The 15,445-nt window shown below is 49.4% G+C and overlaps 1 protein-coding gene across 1 annotated transcript in view; it reads left to right on the top strand.

Moving 5' to 3' along the window:
• Positions 1-12,520, top strand: part of Bean1 (brain expressed associated with NEDD4 1) — a 51,906-nt gene extending 39,386 nt beyond the window's left edge. The window contains exons 3-5 of the mRNA XM_052166513.1: positions 1,420-1,683; positions 8,532-8,682; positions 10,419-12,520. Coding sequence (XP_052022473.1) covers positions 1,420-1,683; positions 8,532-8,682; positions 10,419-10,752 — 749 coding nt within the window. The 3' untranslated portion in view covers positions 10,753-12,520. The remainder of the gene's footprint in view (positions 1-1,419; positions 1,684-8,531; positions 8,683-10,418) is intronic.
• The last annotated feature ends 2,925 nt before the right edge of the window (positions 12,521-15,445 follow it).

Below are 15,445 nucleotides of genomic sequence, written 5' to 3'. Positions count from 1 at the left end.
GGGAAGTGGATGAACAGAAAGAACCTCAAAGAAGAAGTGAAATCTTAGCCCTGAGCCTACATGCAGTAGAGCCTCTGAAAACTGCCCTGTGTTTGCCCTCACTGAATCCCAAGAATCAATTTTCATCCACATTCTCCTGTCAGAGCGTCAAGAAGTGTGCGCATGGGCTGGAGAGATGGCTCAATGGTTACAGCATTTGCACCCAACCTTGGAGACTGTAGTTTGGGTGCTCAGAACCCATATAGATATGAGTTGGGAAGCTGTATAATCCCAGCCTCAGAAGTTAGAGACAGAGAATCTCCATTCAGCTGGTTACTAAAACTAGCCCTATTGGTTATCTCTGGGTCTGACTGAGAGGCCCTGCTGCAGTGAGTGCAGTAGAAGAGTGATAGGGGGTGATTCTGGACATGCTCAGGTTTCCACATGCATGCACCCCATGTTCACATGAAAACATGCGTACACACATACAGAGAGAGAGAAAGAGGAGAGAGCACTAAAGAGAAACATGCATGCCTAGCGAGGACCATGGAGTGCACATCCCTCCAGGGGTCAGGCAGGGATAACAGTGACACACCCACTGATGGTGATGATCAGTGACCTGCAAAAGCCCCCAACATGTGCTAACATGCTGCCAGGCATGTTCGAATCCCAGCTAAGCTCCCGAATTCTTTCTTTACCCTCCTGACCTTGCTGGGGACTGAGCGTACTGGGGCTTTTGAGGTAAGTGGGTAGAGTTTTTGAGGTAAGTTCTGGGAAGGGATTTGAAGAGAAAAGCAGCCACCATTGAAAGGGGATGTAGAGACCCTCCATAGAATAAAAAGCCTTCTTTCAGTTACCCAGGCAGAATACCATTCACACTCCATTTGATTACCACCCAAGACAGAAGCCTCAATGTTCCAAAGCAACTCAAACCCTCCCTGACATTCTCCCATCTGATTTCAAGTCTGGAGCCACTCACACCATATACACATTAGGTGCCTTGGATACACCCAGCCTGGTTGCTGGACATGAGGACACAAAGGGTAAACAAAGGCAAGGCCTGGAAACACCACACAGTCCTAAGCAAAGGGTACACCTAACATGGGCTGTGGACAGACAAATAGAAATCCCTCGCAGAACATGACCCAGTCATGGCCTAGGTCTATCTGAATTGTCCTATCTGTGGGTTAGATGGGCTACTGAGGCAGAGGGGACAGAGGAAACACAGTAGGACAGCCTACAAGCAACAGAAGTCTCTAGGAGCCATTGAATGGAATCCTGCTTCTCTCTCCCACAGCAGGAACAACCAGGATGAAAAGTCTGACCCTGACTTTCCTCCATTTATTTAGAAACAAATGACTCCCAGGACAGCAGGGTTGAGAAAATAAGGTTTGTGACAGGCCTGGGACCCGGCTGAGTGTCATTTCTCTCTGTTCACAGTAGCACGATACAACCGTACCAGCTACTTCTACCCCACCACATTCTCCGAGAGCTCCGAGCACAGCCACCTGCTGGTGTCTCCAGTGCTGGTGGCGAGCGCTGTCATAGGTGTGGTCATCACTCTCTCCTGCATCACCATTATTGTGGGAAGCATCAGAAGGGACAGACAGGCCCGGATCCAGCGACACCATCATCGCCACCGCCGCCACCATCACCATCACCGCCACCGCCGGCACAGACACCGAGAATACGAGCAGGACCACGGTGAGCTCTGAGTCATGCTACTCCTGCCACTGTGACTGACTTAAGGAGGTGTCCAAGGGATAGAATCTCTGCTGTCGGGTCAGGGAAGTATCCTAGTCTGTAGGAAGAGCACATATGTGTCCACTAATATGTCCCACAGCATGAACAGGCCTGTGGTCTACCAAGAGAAGGGTCCACAGAGGCTGAAAGCCAGACGGAAAGTATGTCACATTCCTCAACCCCTGCCATTGTTGAGTCATGCTGTGCTGATACTGGTCCAATGGCATCTGGCTGGCTGTATAGATAGATGGATGGATGGATGGATGGATGGATGGATGGATGGATGGATGTGTTTGTGGATGCATGGTGGATGGGTGCATGGATGAATGGATGGATGGATGGATGGATGGATGGATGGATGGATGGATGTGTTTGTGGATGCATGGTGAATGGGTGCATGGATGGATGGATGCATGGATGAATAGATTCATGGATGCATGGAAACATGAATGGATGGAGAGATAGATGGATTTGTGAATATGTAGGTAAGTGGGTAGATGGATGATAGGATGAATGGAAAATGGTTAGTTGGGTGGATGATAGAGAGATATGTGGATGGACAAATGGATGAGTGAGTAGAGAGATGAATTAAAAATGGATGAATAAACTATTCCACAAAATAGAAACAGAAGGAACATTACCCAACTCGTCCTATGAAGCCACAATTTCGCTGATACCAAAACCACACAAAGATCCAACAAAAAAAGAGAACTTTAGACCAATTTTGCTTATGAATATCGATGCAAAAATAGTCAATAAAATTCTTGTCAACAGAATCCAAGAACATATCAAAATGATCATTCACCATTATCAAGTAGGCTTCATCCCAGGGATGCAGGGATGGTTCAATATATGGAAATCCATCAATGTAATGCACTACATAAACAAACTCAAAGAAAAATACCACATGGTCATTTCATTAGATGCTGAAAAAGCATTTGACAAAATTCAGCATCCTTTCATGTAAAAGATCTTGGAAAGAACAGGAATTCAAGGCCCATACCTAAACATAATAAAAGAAATATACAACAAACCAGTAGCCAACATCAAACTAAATGGAGAGAAACTTGAAGCAATCCCACTAAAATCAGGGACAAGACTGACCTCTCTCTCCATATCTTTTTTAACATAGTACTTGAGGTTTTAGCTAGAGCAATTAGACAACATAAAGAGGTCAAAGGGATACAAATTGGAAAGGAAGAAGTCAAATTATCACTATTTGCAGATGATATGATAGTATACTTAAGCAACCCAAAACACTCCACCAGAGAACTCCTATAGCTGATAAACAACTTCAGCAAAGTGACTGGATATAAAATCAACTCCAGCAAATCAGTTGCCTTCCTATACTCAAAGGATAAACATGCTGAGAAGGAAATTAGGGAAATGACACCATTCACAATAGCCACAAACAATATAAAGTATCTTGGTGTGCCTCTAGCCAAACAAATGAAAGATCTGTATGACAAGAACTTCAGGAGAAGGAAGAAGGAAATGGAAGAAGATCTCAGAAATGGAAAAATCTTCCATGCTCTTGGATTGGCAGGATTAATATAGTAAAAATGGCCATCCTGCCAAAAACAATATACAGATTCAATGCAATCCCCATCAAAATCCCAACTCAATTCTTCATAAACTTAGAAAGAGCAATTCTCAAATTCATCTGGAATAACAAAAAACCCAGGATAGCTAAAACTATCCTCAACAGTAAAAGAACTTCTGGAGGAATCAGTATCCCCGACCTCAAGTAGTACTACCGAGCAATTATGTTAAAAACTTCATGGCATTGGTTCAGTGACAGGCAAGTAGATCAATGGAATAGAATTGAAGACCCAGAAGTGAACCCACACACCTGTGGTCACTTGATCTTTGACAAGGAACTACAATCAACCAGTGGGAAAAAGATAGCCTTTTCAACAAATGGTGCTGGTTCAACTGGAGGTCAGCATGCAGAAGAATGCAAATTGATCCATTCTTATCTCCTTATACTAAGCTCAAGTCCAAGTGGATCAAGGACCTCCACATAAAACCAGACACACTGAAATAGAAAAGAATCTGGGGACATAGACATAGGGGAAAATTTCCTGAACAGAACACCAATATCTCTAAGATCAAGAATTGACAAATGGGACCTCATAAAATTACTAAGTTTCTGTAAGGCCAAGGACATTGTAAAAAGGACAAACCAGCAAGCAACAAGTTGGGAAAAGATCTTCACCAACACCACATCTGAGAGAGAGCTTATATCCAAGATATACAAAGATCTCAAGAAGGTATACTTCAGAGAGCCAAGTAACCCCATTAAAAAAATGGTGTACAGAGCTAAACAGAGAATTTTTACCTGAGGAATATTGAATGGCTGAGAAGCACCTACAGAAATGTTCAACATTCTTGATCATCAGGGAAATGCAAATCAAAACGACCCTGAGATTTCACCTCATACCATCAGAATGGCTAAGATCAAAAACTCAGGAGAAAACAGATGCTGGTGAGGATGTGGAGAAAGAGGAACACTCCTCCACTGCTGGTGGGGTTGCAGGCCGGTACAACCACTCTGGAGATTAGTCTGGTAGTTCCTCAGAAAACTGGGAATGATGCTTCCGGAGGACCCCACTATTCCACTCCTAGGCATATATCCAGAGGATTCCCCAGCATGTAATAAGGATACATGTTCCACTATGTTCACAGCAGCCCTATTTATAATAACCAGAAGCTGGAAAGAACCCAGATATCCCTCAAAAGAGGAATGGATACAGAAAATGTTGTATATATACACAATGGAGTACTATTCAGCCATTAAAAACAATGAATTCATGAAATTCTTAGACAAATGGATGGAACGGGAACATCATCCTAAGTGAGGTAACCCAGTCTCAAAAGATCAATCATGGTATGCACTCACTGATAAACATATATTAGCCTAGAAGCTTGGGATACCCAAGACACAATGCACATATCAAATGATGCCCAAGAAGAAGGAAGGAGTGGCCCCTAGTCCTGGAAAGGCTCAGTGCAGCAGTATAGGGGAATACCAGGACAGGGAAGTGGAAAGGGGTGGATTGGGGAACAGGGGGAGGGGAGAGGGCTTATGGGACTTTCAGGGAGGGGGGATCCAGGAAATGGGAAATCATTTGAAATGTAAATAAAGAATGTATCAAATAAAAAAAGAGAAAAAACAAAGAGAAATTCTGTGGCTAATAAGTGAAGTAAATGAGAAAATGGAGTAACACCAATAGCAGAATCATTTGGAGATAAGAATCTAAACGTGAAGATGAATTATTTTAAAACAGTAAAAGGAGAAAAGGGAATAAATATATATAAAGAATTTTTTTAAAACAATGGATGAGTAGAAAGATGGAAGGCAGGGTGATGGTAGGCGGATGAGTGACTGCATCAAAGCATAAGTATGTAAATGAGCAGATGAATGAGAAAGGGATGGGTGAGTGGGAAGTGGAGATGTGGATGAGAGGACGAACGAGTGAGTGGAAGGATGGATGCGTGGGTGGGTGGGTGACTGGATGGAGAAAGCGACTGGTGGGTGAAATAGGCCAGTAGAGGGATAGGCACCCAAGGATTGAATGCATAGAGCGGTGGACAGTTGGATGGAGGAAATGGATGGGCAAATGGTCATGGCGGATGGATAGACAAGTGGAGAAATAGATGAATGGGGTAGAAGGCTGGATCTAGAGGTGAACTGAGTCATATGCTTGACTAAGATGGATGATCTGGGTGAGAATATGGGAACTCAGGCCCAGGTAGGAGTGGATAGGAGGAGTAGCTAAACAGACAGATGAATCGATGATGGGATGAATGAGCAGTGGAAATATGAGCCCACAAAGAAAAAGACCATTGCAGGGTTTCTTGTCATACACTGGTGGCTATTTAGGGGACGGGGGGGGGACCAGTCCCAGAATTGTCCATCTGGTCAGAATGCATGGACTTACACAGAACATGGCCACCTGACTCCACCTCATTCCTGGCAGGGACCAGCAAGGAAGCAGAACAGTTCAGTTCTGAGGCAATGTTCCATTGCAGGGACAAGGCCCATGGGAGCAGGGACTGGGCAGCCAGAGCCACTGCCCAAACTAGGGACCACCTGCCCCTTAAGAAAACAAAACCAAAAACAGACTTCCCCATGACATTCAGGACCCCGGGAGGCCTCTCACGGTAGCTGAAGGTTTTTTTATGGGACCTTCAGGACCCAGTCTAGAAATTGGGAGAACCAGCAGGGCTGGGACACCTGTTAGCAGTTAAGGGACACCTGAAGCCAGCACAGAGGGCTGGTGGGAAAGAGCACCTGCTGATTCTCGGGACATCCTTTGCATAATCTCATTATGCAAAGTCCTCCTCCCAACAGTTTTGAGTGGCTAGCTGTGCTCCTCACTTCCATTTGGTGATGCAAACTTTTAGGTTGGAACAGTTGAACAATGTATCCCGGGGTCACCCTCTTGCAAGAGGTAGGTTAGAAATGCCCTGGGTAGCTGACCTGGGTGCACTCAGGACTTTAGGACTCCCATGCAGCCCTAAAGGGCCACCTGTAGGCTTAGGGCTGGGTGCAGCAGACACCTGGACGCCAAAGGCCCTTTGGACCTAGATGTTGCTCCTCTGGAAGCCTAGAGGGAAGCAGGAGGCCGGATCTTAGACAAGACTGAGAGTGGTGACAGTGGAAGGACAGCCAGTTAGCGACATCAGAGAGCCATTGCTCTCTGAAGCAACTAAGACCAGTAAGAAAAGTCAGCAGGTTTGTGCATGGACAGAGAAGGAAGCTCAGGCAGCCAAGGCCAAAAGTCTCCACGGGGGGGGGGGGGAGGGGGGGGGGGAGGGGGAGCCAAGCTCTCCCTAGCAGACAAGTCAAGGGCACATACAGCCCAGACCAGACTGGCGTGACCTATGTTCCCATGAGGAGACCAGGTACTACCTTAACTGTCCTGATCCGGGCAGGCACAGTACATCCTTCCTGCTTCCTGCTCCTCCCACTCAACCCCTACTGCCCCACCCTTCACACCACCCCTCCCACACCCCACCCCCACGTACCTCATGCTCTCCCAGCACCCAGCCTTTCACCCTAGGTTACCCCCACCTAGCCACTGTTCTGAAGCTGCCCTATCAGTCTCAAAGGCTGTTGACTTCCTTTGGGAGGTATCCCCAGCCCTCCTTATCCCTATGGGAAAAGTGAAGTGAACAGGGGATTCCCCCCTTCTTCCTTCCCTCCCACCCATGCCTCCTGCCTCAGTCACGGGAGTGGCATCCTTGAGAGCAGGACCTGGGTGTGGTCCACCCCACCTGCAGCCCAGAGGAGGTTTTGCAGAGGCTGTGGATGGACTGACCTTCAGGAGTCTTTGTGGTTAAGTCTCACATAGAACCAGGGAGGAGTGCTGTGGATAGCTCTGGGCTTGTATTTTGATGCTAATTCCACTCCTCAGAGGGGCTGCAAATGAGGAGTTGCCTTGTGAACCTTCTCCCCACCGTAACTTTTCAAATAAAGGCTTGAGCCAATGATTGGGCAGGAGAAAGTGGGAAGAGCTGAGAGAGAAGGGGAGGAGGACTGCGGCAGAGAGAGAGAGAGAGAGAGAGAGAGAGAGAGAGAGAGAGAGAGAGAGAGAGAGAGAGGAGAGGGAGAGGGAGAGGGAGAGGGAGAGGGAGAGGGAGGGAGGGAGGGAGGGAGGGAGGGAGGGAGAGAGAGAGAGAGAGAGAGAGAGAGAGAGAGAGAGAGAGAGAGAGAGAGAGAGAGGCTCGTGGCCTGGAGAAACCTCAAGTTATATGAGATAATATAGATGGAAATAGAGTAAGTAGTGTAGTGGGAAGTCTGCCCAATCTAGGCTTGTAGCTTGTTTTGTTGAGTGATTGAATTGAGCTTTATTTTACCGGGGAATTGGGTTGGAAACAAAGTAGCAACAGACAATTTTGTAATTCCCAAGTCAGGGGTATGGAGACAAGGAAAGCAGCAAACCCCTGCTTCCACTCTACAAGTGGATCCCCGCCCTGGGTGAGCCCAGAGATCCTTCTGGGCAGTGCTGCTAGCGCAGGACCCCAGCTCCAGTGCCCGGCAGCTCCAGCGAGTTTCTGCTTGTCTCCTCTGACTCTCCTCTCTCACATCCTTCCAAGCTCCCATTTTTCAGCTGACACCTGAAGGGGAATAAACCTCATCTCCCTTTTCACAACCTGCTATTGGGTTGGATTTATTTTTCCTAGTAGAAACATAAACTATGTATTCATTGTAGAAAAATGTTTAAAACCCAGGCGATATGGGAGATAAGATAAGGATCATGACCTGCCAGACAGACAGAGCCACCAATAATGAATAGATATCTCTATAATATTCTCCTCTGAGAGTTTTCTTGATTCCCATGAATAACCCCAGAATTGGATCGGTGAATATAGTTCCTCATCCAGATTCTTCTGTTGCTATTGGGTCAAAAGTAAGAAGTTTGTATGGGGACTGGGAGTTAGTCTCTGAAGTCACATGTGTGCTGAGCACACCTGTCTCTTCACCCGCACGCAATCCTGTGCTAACATAGGTGACATCTCCATCACCTCCATCCTCAAAGGGACTTGCTCAGTTGGAGGGAAGAGGATGTGGCCAAGCCAACTTATCAAAGCTTAGCAGGTACCACCTAGTGCTATCAACGCCCTGGGCTAAACTGTCACCATCCTCAGGATAGCACCAGCCTTGACTCCTCTCTGGGACCCCACTCCCACAACTCCACATTCTGGTGGTGTGGTTGGGATAGAAGCAGCTGAGTCTGGTAAGAGGATGGTCATGCGGGGGACCACCTTGGATAGATGGCCTGCACTTCTGTTCTCTGCAGCATCTGGAGGACACACACACAGCCACTCCAGCCACAGGATGCCCTATGCCTGCAGCCCTGCCGAGGACTGGCCCCCGCCCTTGGACATCAGCTCTGAGGGGGATGTGGATATCACCGTGCTCCGGGAGCTGTACCCAGATTCTCCACCAGGGTAAGGAGCCCCTGTGGTGGGGGGAGCAAGGGATTCCCTGAATAAAAAGATCTCCAACCCAGGGCAAGAACCTCAGCTGCCCCTGTGTGCAAATACAAAAGGACTCCAGTTGACTTGGACACAGCCTCTCTCTTCCCTCCAACAAATCAAGCCCCCTTGAGGATGGAGATGACTTGGGAGATGCCGCCAGGGTGGACAACAAACACCAGCTGGCTTCTTCAGGCTGATGGGTGACGGGCAGAGAAGCCTTGTCGTTTTTGGCATGGTCTCATGACAGTTTTCATGAGCCCCAATAAGTGGGGTGGGGAGGAAGAATAGTGCGGCACTTGGGATCATAACTGTGGAATCAGTATTCATTCAGGGAGCAAAATCTGTTGAGCTTCTGTTTGTGACACCAGGAACCTATGCCCACTCAAAGATCAGTCTTTCTCACATATTGTGGGTGTAGCCACAGAGTCCCCAGACTTGGCTGGCCCCTATCATGTTTGGTCTCCATGGTGTGCTGTGCGGTCGGCCTGCCTTTCCAGTCCTCTCTCTGGCCTCTGCATGTTCTTGTCTTAAATCCTAGCCTTGCCTTCTCGCAGTCTTGCTCTAGCCTTTCCAGTCCCATCCCCGACCTGCTGCACACTCTTGCCGCTAGCCCAGGAACGGCTCTCGGCCACCCATTCCCATCTGATATGAACCCAGACAGCTCTGACTCACAGAGAGCCCCACCTCCTCCCAGACGCTCTCTGCCTGCATCTTTACATCCATCGAAGTAGCCCGTGGTGGCCCTGCCCTTTAGATGAACTACAAGGTCAGAGGGGTACCCTTTAGTGTCCAATTCAGGCTAAAACAGCTGGGCTCCCTGGGGAACAGGGACATTGGCATATTCTCAGGGAACACTTTCAGAAGCTGTAGGGTTCTGGTCCACTCTGAACTGTGTTGCCCCCAGTTACCCACAGTACCATCTTAGCACCAAGAAAAACCCAGTAAATTGAATGACCCATACTACTTTACACAAGAAAATAGACTGTAGGGTCTGGGATGGAGGAGATAAATCTACTGCTCCAGGAGACTCAAGGGCAGTGTCCAGGGCAAGGGAGGAAGACAGAAGGAAGTTCGCTGGACACTAGGCTTCTGCCCTTGGGGTGAGATGTCTAGATCCCCAGATTCCAAAAACTGTTCAATGGGACAGGAATTATCATCATGGCCAGCCTTCACTGGGGCACTGGACCCTGGGAAGTGACAGTGCCTTCTTGGACATTTGAGTTCTCCCAGAGCCTGGTCCTGGCAAATATGTCTTTTCCCTCCCACCAGAGGCTCTGGGAGGAGCAGATGGTGCTCTTGGCTCTATAGCTATGGTTTCAGGGGCCCCAGAGACTGCTTCCTAAATCTAGAAAACAGCAATGTGGAGACATCTCAGGAGGGTCCTACCGAACCCATTCACAGTGCCCAGGCTGGGACTCTTCCCTAGACAGGGGCTGCTCTTATTCCAGGGAATCTAAAACCCCAGAGAGAGGAACAGTGTGAGGACTTGCTTGGGTTCACATGGGATGTGAGGGTAAAGTCTGGTCCAGCTAACAATGTCAGGCTGTCCTCCCTGGGGACTAGAGGGTCTCATACGTGGAGTCAGCATATGTGAGGCTGGCCGTATTCTACAATGAGGGCAGCTCCTCCCCACACAGAATACAGACTCTTCCACCTGCCCTACGGCCTTGGAATTGATAACCTGAGTGAAAACTCTTCTCTCGCAGCTATGAGGAGTGCGTGGGACCAGGGGCCACTCAGCTGTATGTCCCCACTGATGCGCCACCACCGTACTCAATGACTGAGTCCTGCCCCACGCTGAATGGCGCCCTTGACTCAGGCAGCGGCCAGAGCCACCATCATCAAGAGCAGAGGACCCAGGGCCGGAGTGGCCTCCACACTGTCTCCCTGGACTCGCTGCCACCTTACGAAGCCGTGTGTGGAACGGGCTCTCCGTCTGACCTGCTGCCATTGCCAGGGCCAGAACCTCAGCCAAGTAACTCCCAGGGCTCACCCACCCCAACCCAGGCTCCGACCCCCAGCCCTGAAAGGATTGTGTGAGCGGCCAAGCCCATAAGTCCCATTGGTCCGACCAGGCTACCCTGTCTCCTCCAGGCACACAGGTGCACACACAACTCATGCACATGCATATATATGACTACAAATATATACTGACACCCCCCCCCGAGTGCATACACTGACACATCCCACACATACGCAGACACCTGTAATATGCACAAGTCCCACTACCACACAAACTCACCTGGGAAGGTTTTCTTTAGACGAAGTATTCCCTACCTGGTATCTCTTCCTCCCCAGCCTGGTGCCTGGTGGTAGTGCCTCTCTGAACAGTGCTGAACAGGCTTTCCCCAGCCTCCTCTAGGCCGTGGCCACAATCTGATTCTCCCGCAGATACTGCTTGGTCAACTTCCTGCCATAACTCCTACCCCAGGGCTTATCCTACTGGGAGCTGAGACAGGTCCCAATGAGGTCCTACTGTGCACTGTGCCTATCTCTCAACCCCAGGGCGGAAGAGTCACAATGTCACCATCCTGCCACTTACACGGTGGAGAAAAAACAGGTCTGGTGGCTTAGGCGTGACCTGGAGGCCTCGCAGCCCATTTAGCCTGTCTCGATGTCCTCAGTTTGGCGGTGCTAGTGGGGTTAGCTCAGACTCCCACCCTAAGTTTCAGGGGGAGACAGGCCCTTGGGCATGTGTCATGAAGGAACGTCACATGTGTTCTTATGTCCGTGCCGGGATTAAGAGCTCAAGGAAAATAAGGTGTGGGTAGCCACCCCCCTCCCCACAATGCTGCCTAGACACCACCCAGAGGAGACACAGAAGGACCCACTGCTCAGTAAGTGCCCAGCCAGCCCTGGCAGCCTGAGTCTAAGAGGTCTCAAGCCAACCCAAGAGCCAGCGCTGTCGTCCAGGATGGCGACTCTCAGCTGAGGACTGACTGAGTTGATGAATTTTGGGCTTGCCTCTCTGGGGCATATGCAGAGACAAAACAAAAAAAAACAAAACAAAAAGACAAAAAAAAACCCACAAATGTACCCCACTCTGTGTCACTATGAGAAGACCAGTGCTGCTACCAACACCCCATCCCGGAAGCAGGTGTGTGGAGACAGTCGGTTGGAGACAGGCTCAGATATTAGCCTGCGGGCTCCAGCAGTCTCCACCAAAGACTATATAAGGTGACAAGGTGATCTTTGAAGACCCAGCTTGCCAAAGCTAAGCACTGAGGAGTATCCCGTCAGCACTGCTGCTGACAGGGAGTGAGACCCCCTGCCTCCCCGACTCCGACCTTCTGTCAGTCATCCCCAAACAGCAGACCTGTCCCCCCACTGATCCCCTTCCCACATTCAATTCCTCCAACGAAGGGCTAAGAAACTTCAGCAATCCCTTTCCTAAGCAGAGGGGTGGCAAGGACGGCTATCTTGATTTTTATTTTCTATAGAAATAGCATTTATTCTGATGCAGAACCGAAAGAGCCCAGCCCACAGGTTCTGTAACATCGGGCGGGCAGCACCCTAGAGTCACAGCCTGGGGGAGGGAACCTTGTTTACAAGCACTTCTGCCCATCTTTGTGGTGTTCTGCTTTCTAGGCAAAGATGTCTGTCTGTTGTACTGCACAGCCTTTAAAATGCACCCCAGGGGTGAGACTGTTTTAAGAAAGGCAGCCTGTTTCTAGAGCTCTGGAAAGTGGTGGGGGCAGAAGAACATTCCTGCCCGCTCAATGCCTTGGAGGGATCTACAGAACAGCTTTTCTCCTTCCTAGATTAGGCTGAACAAGCAGCAGTGTATCTTTTCTGTACTCAAAATAAATGCTCATTACCAACAAAGGTGTAGAAGGGAGTCCTACTTTCGAGGAGTGCATGGGGGCCCTGAGGGTTCCTGGTGGCTGCAAATTCAGAGGCAAAGGAACCCCTCTAAACAAGCAGGTCTTAAGTCAGTCTCTGATCGGTGGCACGCCCAGCTGGCCGATTCTCAAGTTTGAGCCAGGTGGCGCTCTTGTAGGGAAGGGGTGTCTACACAGTCTCACAGGATTTCCGTTTTTTGTTTCTCTTTTATTTGGGTTTTTGAAACAAGATGTTACTATGTAGCCCTGCTGGCAATCCTCCTGTCTCTGCTTCCCTATTTCCTGGAGACCCCTATTAATTTAGATTGGCTGGCTGCCCAAGTCCCCCAAACCTCCTGTGTCCAGCTCCCAGTCCATGCTGCTGCCCCTGGACTTTTATGTGGCCCTGGGAATCTGAACTCAGATCCTCCTGTTTGCACGGCCGGCCCTTTACTAAGTCATCTCCTAGGCCCTTCTCCTGAAGCATGGTGCCACTTCTCTGAGACCCGTCTGATGGGAGAATGTGATGAGTCATTAATTCCAGAACTTGACTCCACATACACAAGGTACCACCTTTTGGCCTTCAGTACTGCAAAAGCTTATCCTTCCGAGGAAAACAGACAGAAATATACGCCTTGCTTCCCTCTGCAGAAACACTCGTCTTTCCTATTGCCCTTCAGACAGAGGCTTTGCCTAGTTGACCCCTTTTTACGCACAGAAGACTGTCTTTCTCGGACACATTTCTTTTCCTTCCGCTAGCATAGAGAACCCCAAAATCACACCCAAAAATTCGGGTGTGATCCTGAAAAAGGTGAGGCGGATGGGGAGGGTGGGGTTATGAGACAGGGAGCCACAGGTTCCTTCTGGAAATCCCATTTCCCTGCTTGGGGAAAAAAAAAAAAAATGCAAGCACTGGCCAAACTCAAGCTCACACTGCCACCTGCTGGCCCTCTGCTGCCACTGCTATACGCTGAGCTTGACGTTTGGGTCCTGGACTTGTCTTATACTGCCGATTTTCTAAAGGAGTCTCTGTCCCTGGGTCTCATTTTCAGGCAATCCCTGTTGGCTATGGTCTCCTCTCTTTGCAAAACACTTGCCCCCTGTTCTTTGCTACTATGTCCCACTGTGAGGCTCAGTCTCCTTTATGGTGATGGTGTCCAGACACACGGACTCCCACCCAGACCTCCTACCCTGACACCCGCTCTAAAGACTTAAACGCCAGGGACTACCAGCCTCTTGGTTCTCTCTGTCTCTTCTATCCATGTACTCTCTGGGCTGTGGGAATCCTACTCAAAGGCTCTGCACATTCCCACAAAGAGTCTGAGTCCTCTCTTTGGCAGGGGCAAGGCCCAAGGAGAACAGCTGGGTGCCTGGAACCCCTGGGAGATGACATGTGATGGTCCATCACTCAGATGGTACGCCAGGAGGAAGAAGGACCAACCCCGGCTACACAGCCATGCTATGAAAAGCGCTGGTTAGGGAAATATCCTCAGGGAAGTAGGTGAGGATGGAGGGTGGGGGAGAAGAAAGCCAGGGAGGACACAGGTCACCAAACTCTCCCGAGGGCAACCCAAGGGACAGGGCACACCATGCCTTGAAGGCCTCAAAGTCAGGCTTCCAGAGGTGACAGATCTGTGTCGCTCATACCTGGCTCTCGGCAGCACTGTTTGGAGGCTGCCCTTTATGGAGTGTGGATTCCTGCAACGCGGGCCCTTCTGATCAGAGGAGAACTTCCTATGGGGAAGCCACAGCTGTTGACAAAGCCAGGCCGTAGCTGAATCATTATGGATGCACACAGAAAGACCCAGGCCTTGGATAGCAACCGAAGGCCTCTGCCACTCCTGAGCCCCAGACCTCACCAAAGCAAAGGCAGAAAGAACAAGGCACTAGTGAGGCTACAGCAGTCCTTGGCCACCATGTGCAACATTCACACAATCACTAGGTTAAGCCTGTGTTCATTCACAATCTGTGCACACACAAGGCACCGTTGCATAACTCCCTTCTCCTTCATATACATTTACTCAGACAACCTTGGTGCCCTCTGCATGCAGGGCTCCCGTCTGCACACCAGGTGCAGCTCCAACCCATGCTCAGCTGATCCTGTCTGCATCCTTTGGCACTAGCTAGCATGGTCGTCCAAGGACTGGATATGAAGGCCGCAGCTTTATCATCAGAGGGAGAGCTATTGTCCTGGGTTCCATTCTGCTTAGCCACATGGTACTTCCCAAGCCCACGCAAACTCTCTGGAGCCCAGGAGCCCTCATCTGGCCAAAGCCTAATGGGTCTGAGCTTGGAGGCTAGGCACACCTTTGACCACTGGGCTGTAGCACAGCTGTGTCTGCTCAGCGCATCTCCAAGAAATTCCAAGGTGGCAGCCCTGTTATAGACTCAGCCACAAAACTGTCACCCTCATCAGGTCTGGGGAGGGGCTGCAGTGCTGTTTTCTATTAAGATAGAGAGTTTGACCCTCTGACTGGCTCTGAACCCCAATCACCACCCTCCTCTCTACTCAATTGCAAGAGACAAGAAAGAATACTTTACTGGTTCACGTGACCAAATTGTCCAAGTGATAAGTCAGACTTCGTGCATGGCTAGATCCAGGAAGTCCAAGGGCGTGGGTTGAGTCCCTCTGGACTCTGACCACCACATTGTCTCCATTCTCCCATTGGTAAAATGGCAGTAAACGTCCCATGTCTGATTTGGTTGGTTCTGACTCAGAATGAAGAGATGCTCTCTCTGCCAGAAACCAAATATCAGATCTCACAGGACTCTGACTGGACTAGACAGGACTCTCCTGGAGCCTCTAAGTGGCTGTGGTTGGGGCAGAGCAAGGGGGTCTGATTATCTCTGTCCTGAGGACATGTGCCACTCTGGGGATGATAAACCAAATATTCTTTCCTAGGATGGGTTTT

Source organism: Apodemus sylvaticus, chromosome 21 (assembly GCF_947179515.1).
Source record: "Apodemus sylvaticus chromosome 21, mApoSyl1.1, whole genome shotgun sequence".
Taxonomy (NCBI): domain Eukaryota; kingdom Metazoa; phylum Chordata; class Mammalia; order Rodentia; family Muridae; genus Apodemus; species Apodemus sylvaticus.
The sequence above is the reverse complement of the archived record's forward strand: the minus strand, read 5'-3'. Positions and strand labels throughout refer to the sequence as shown.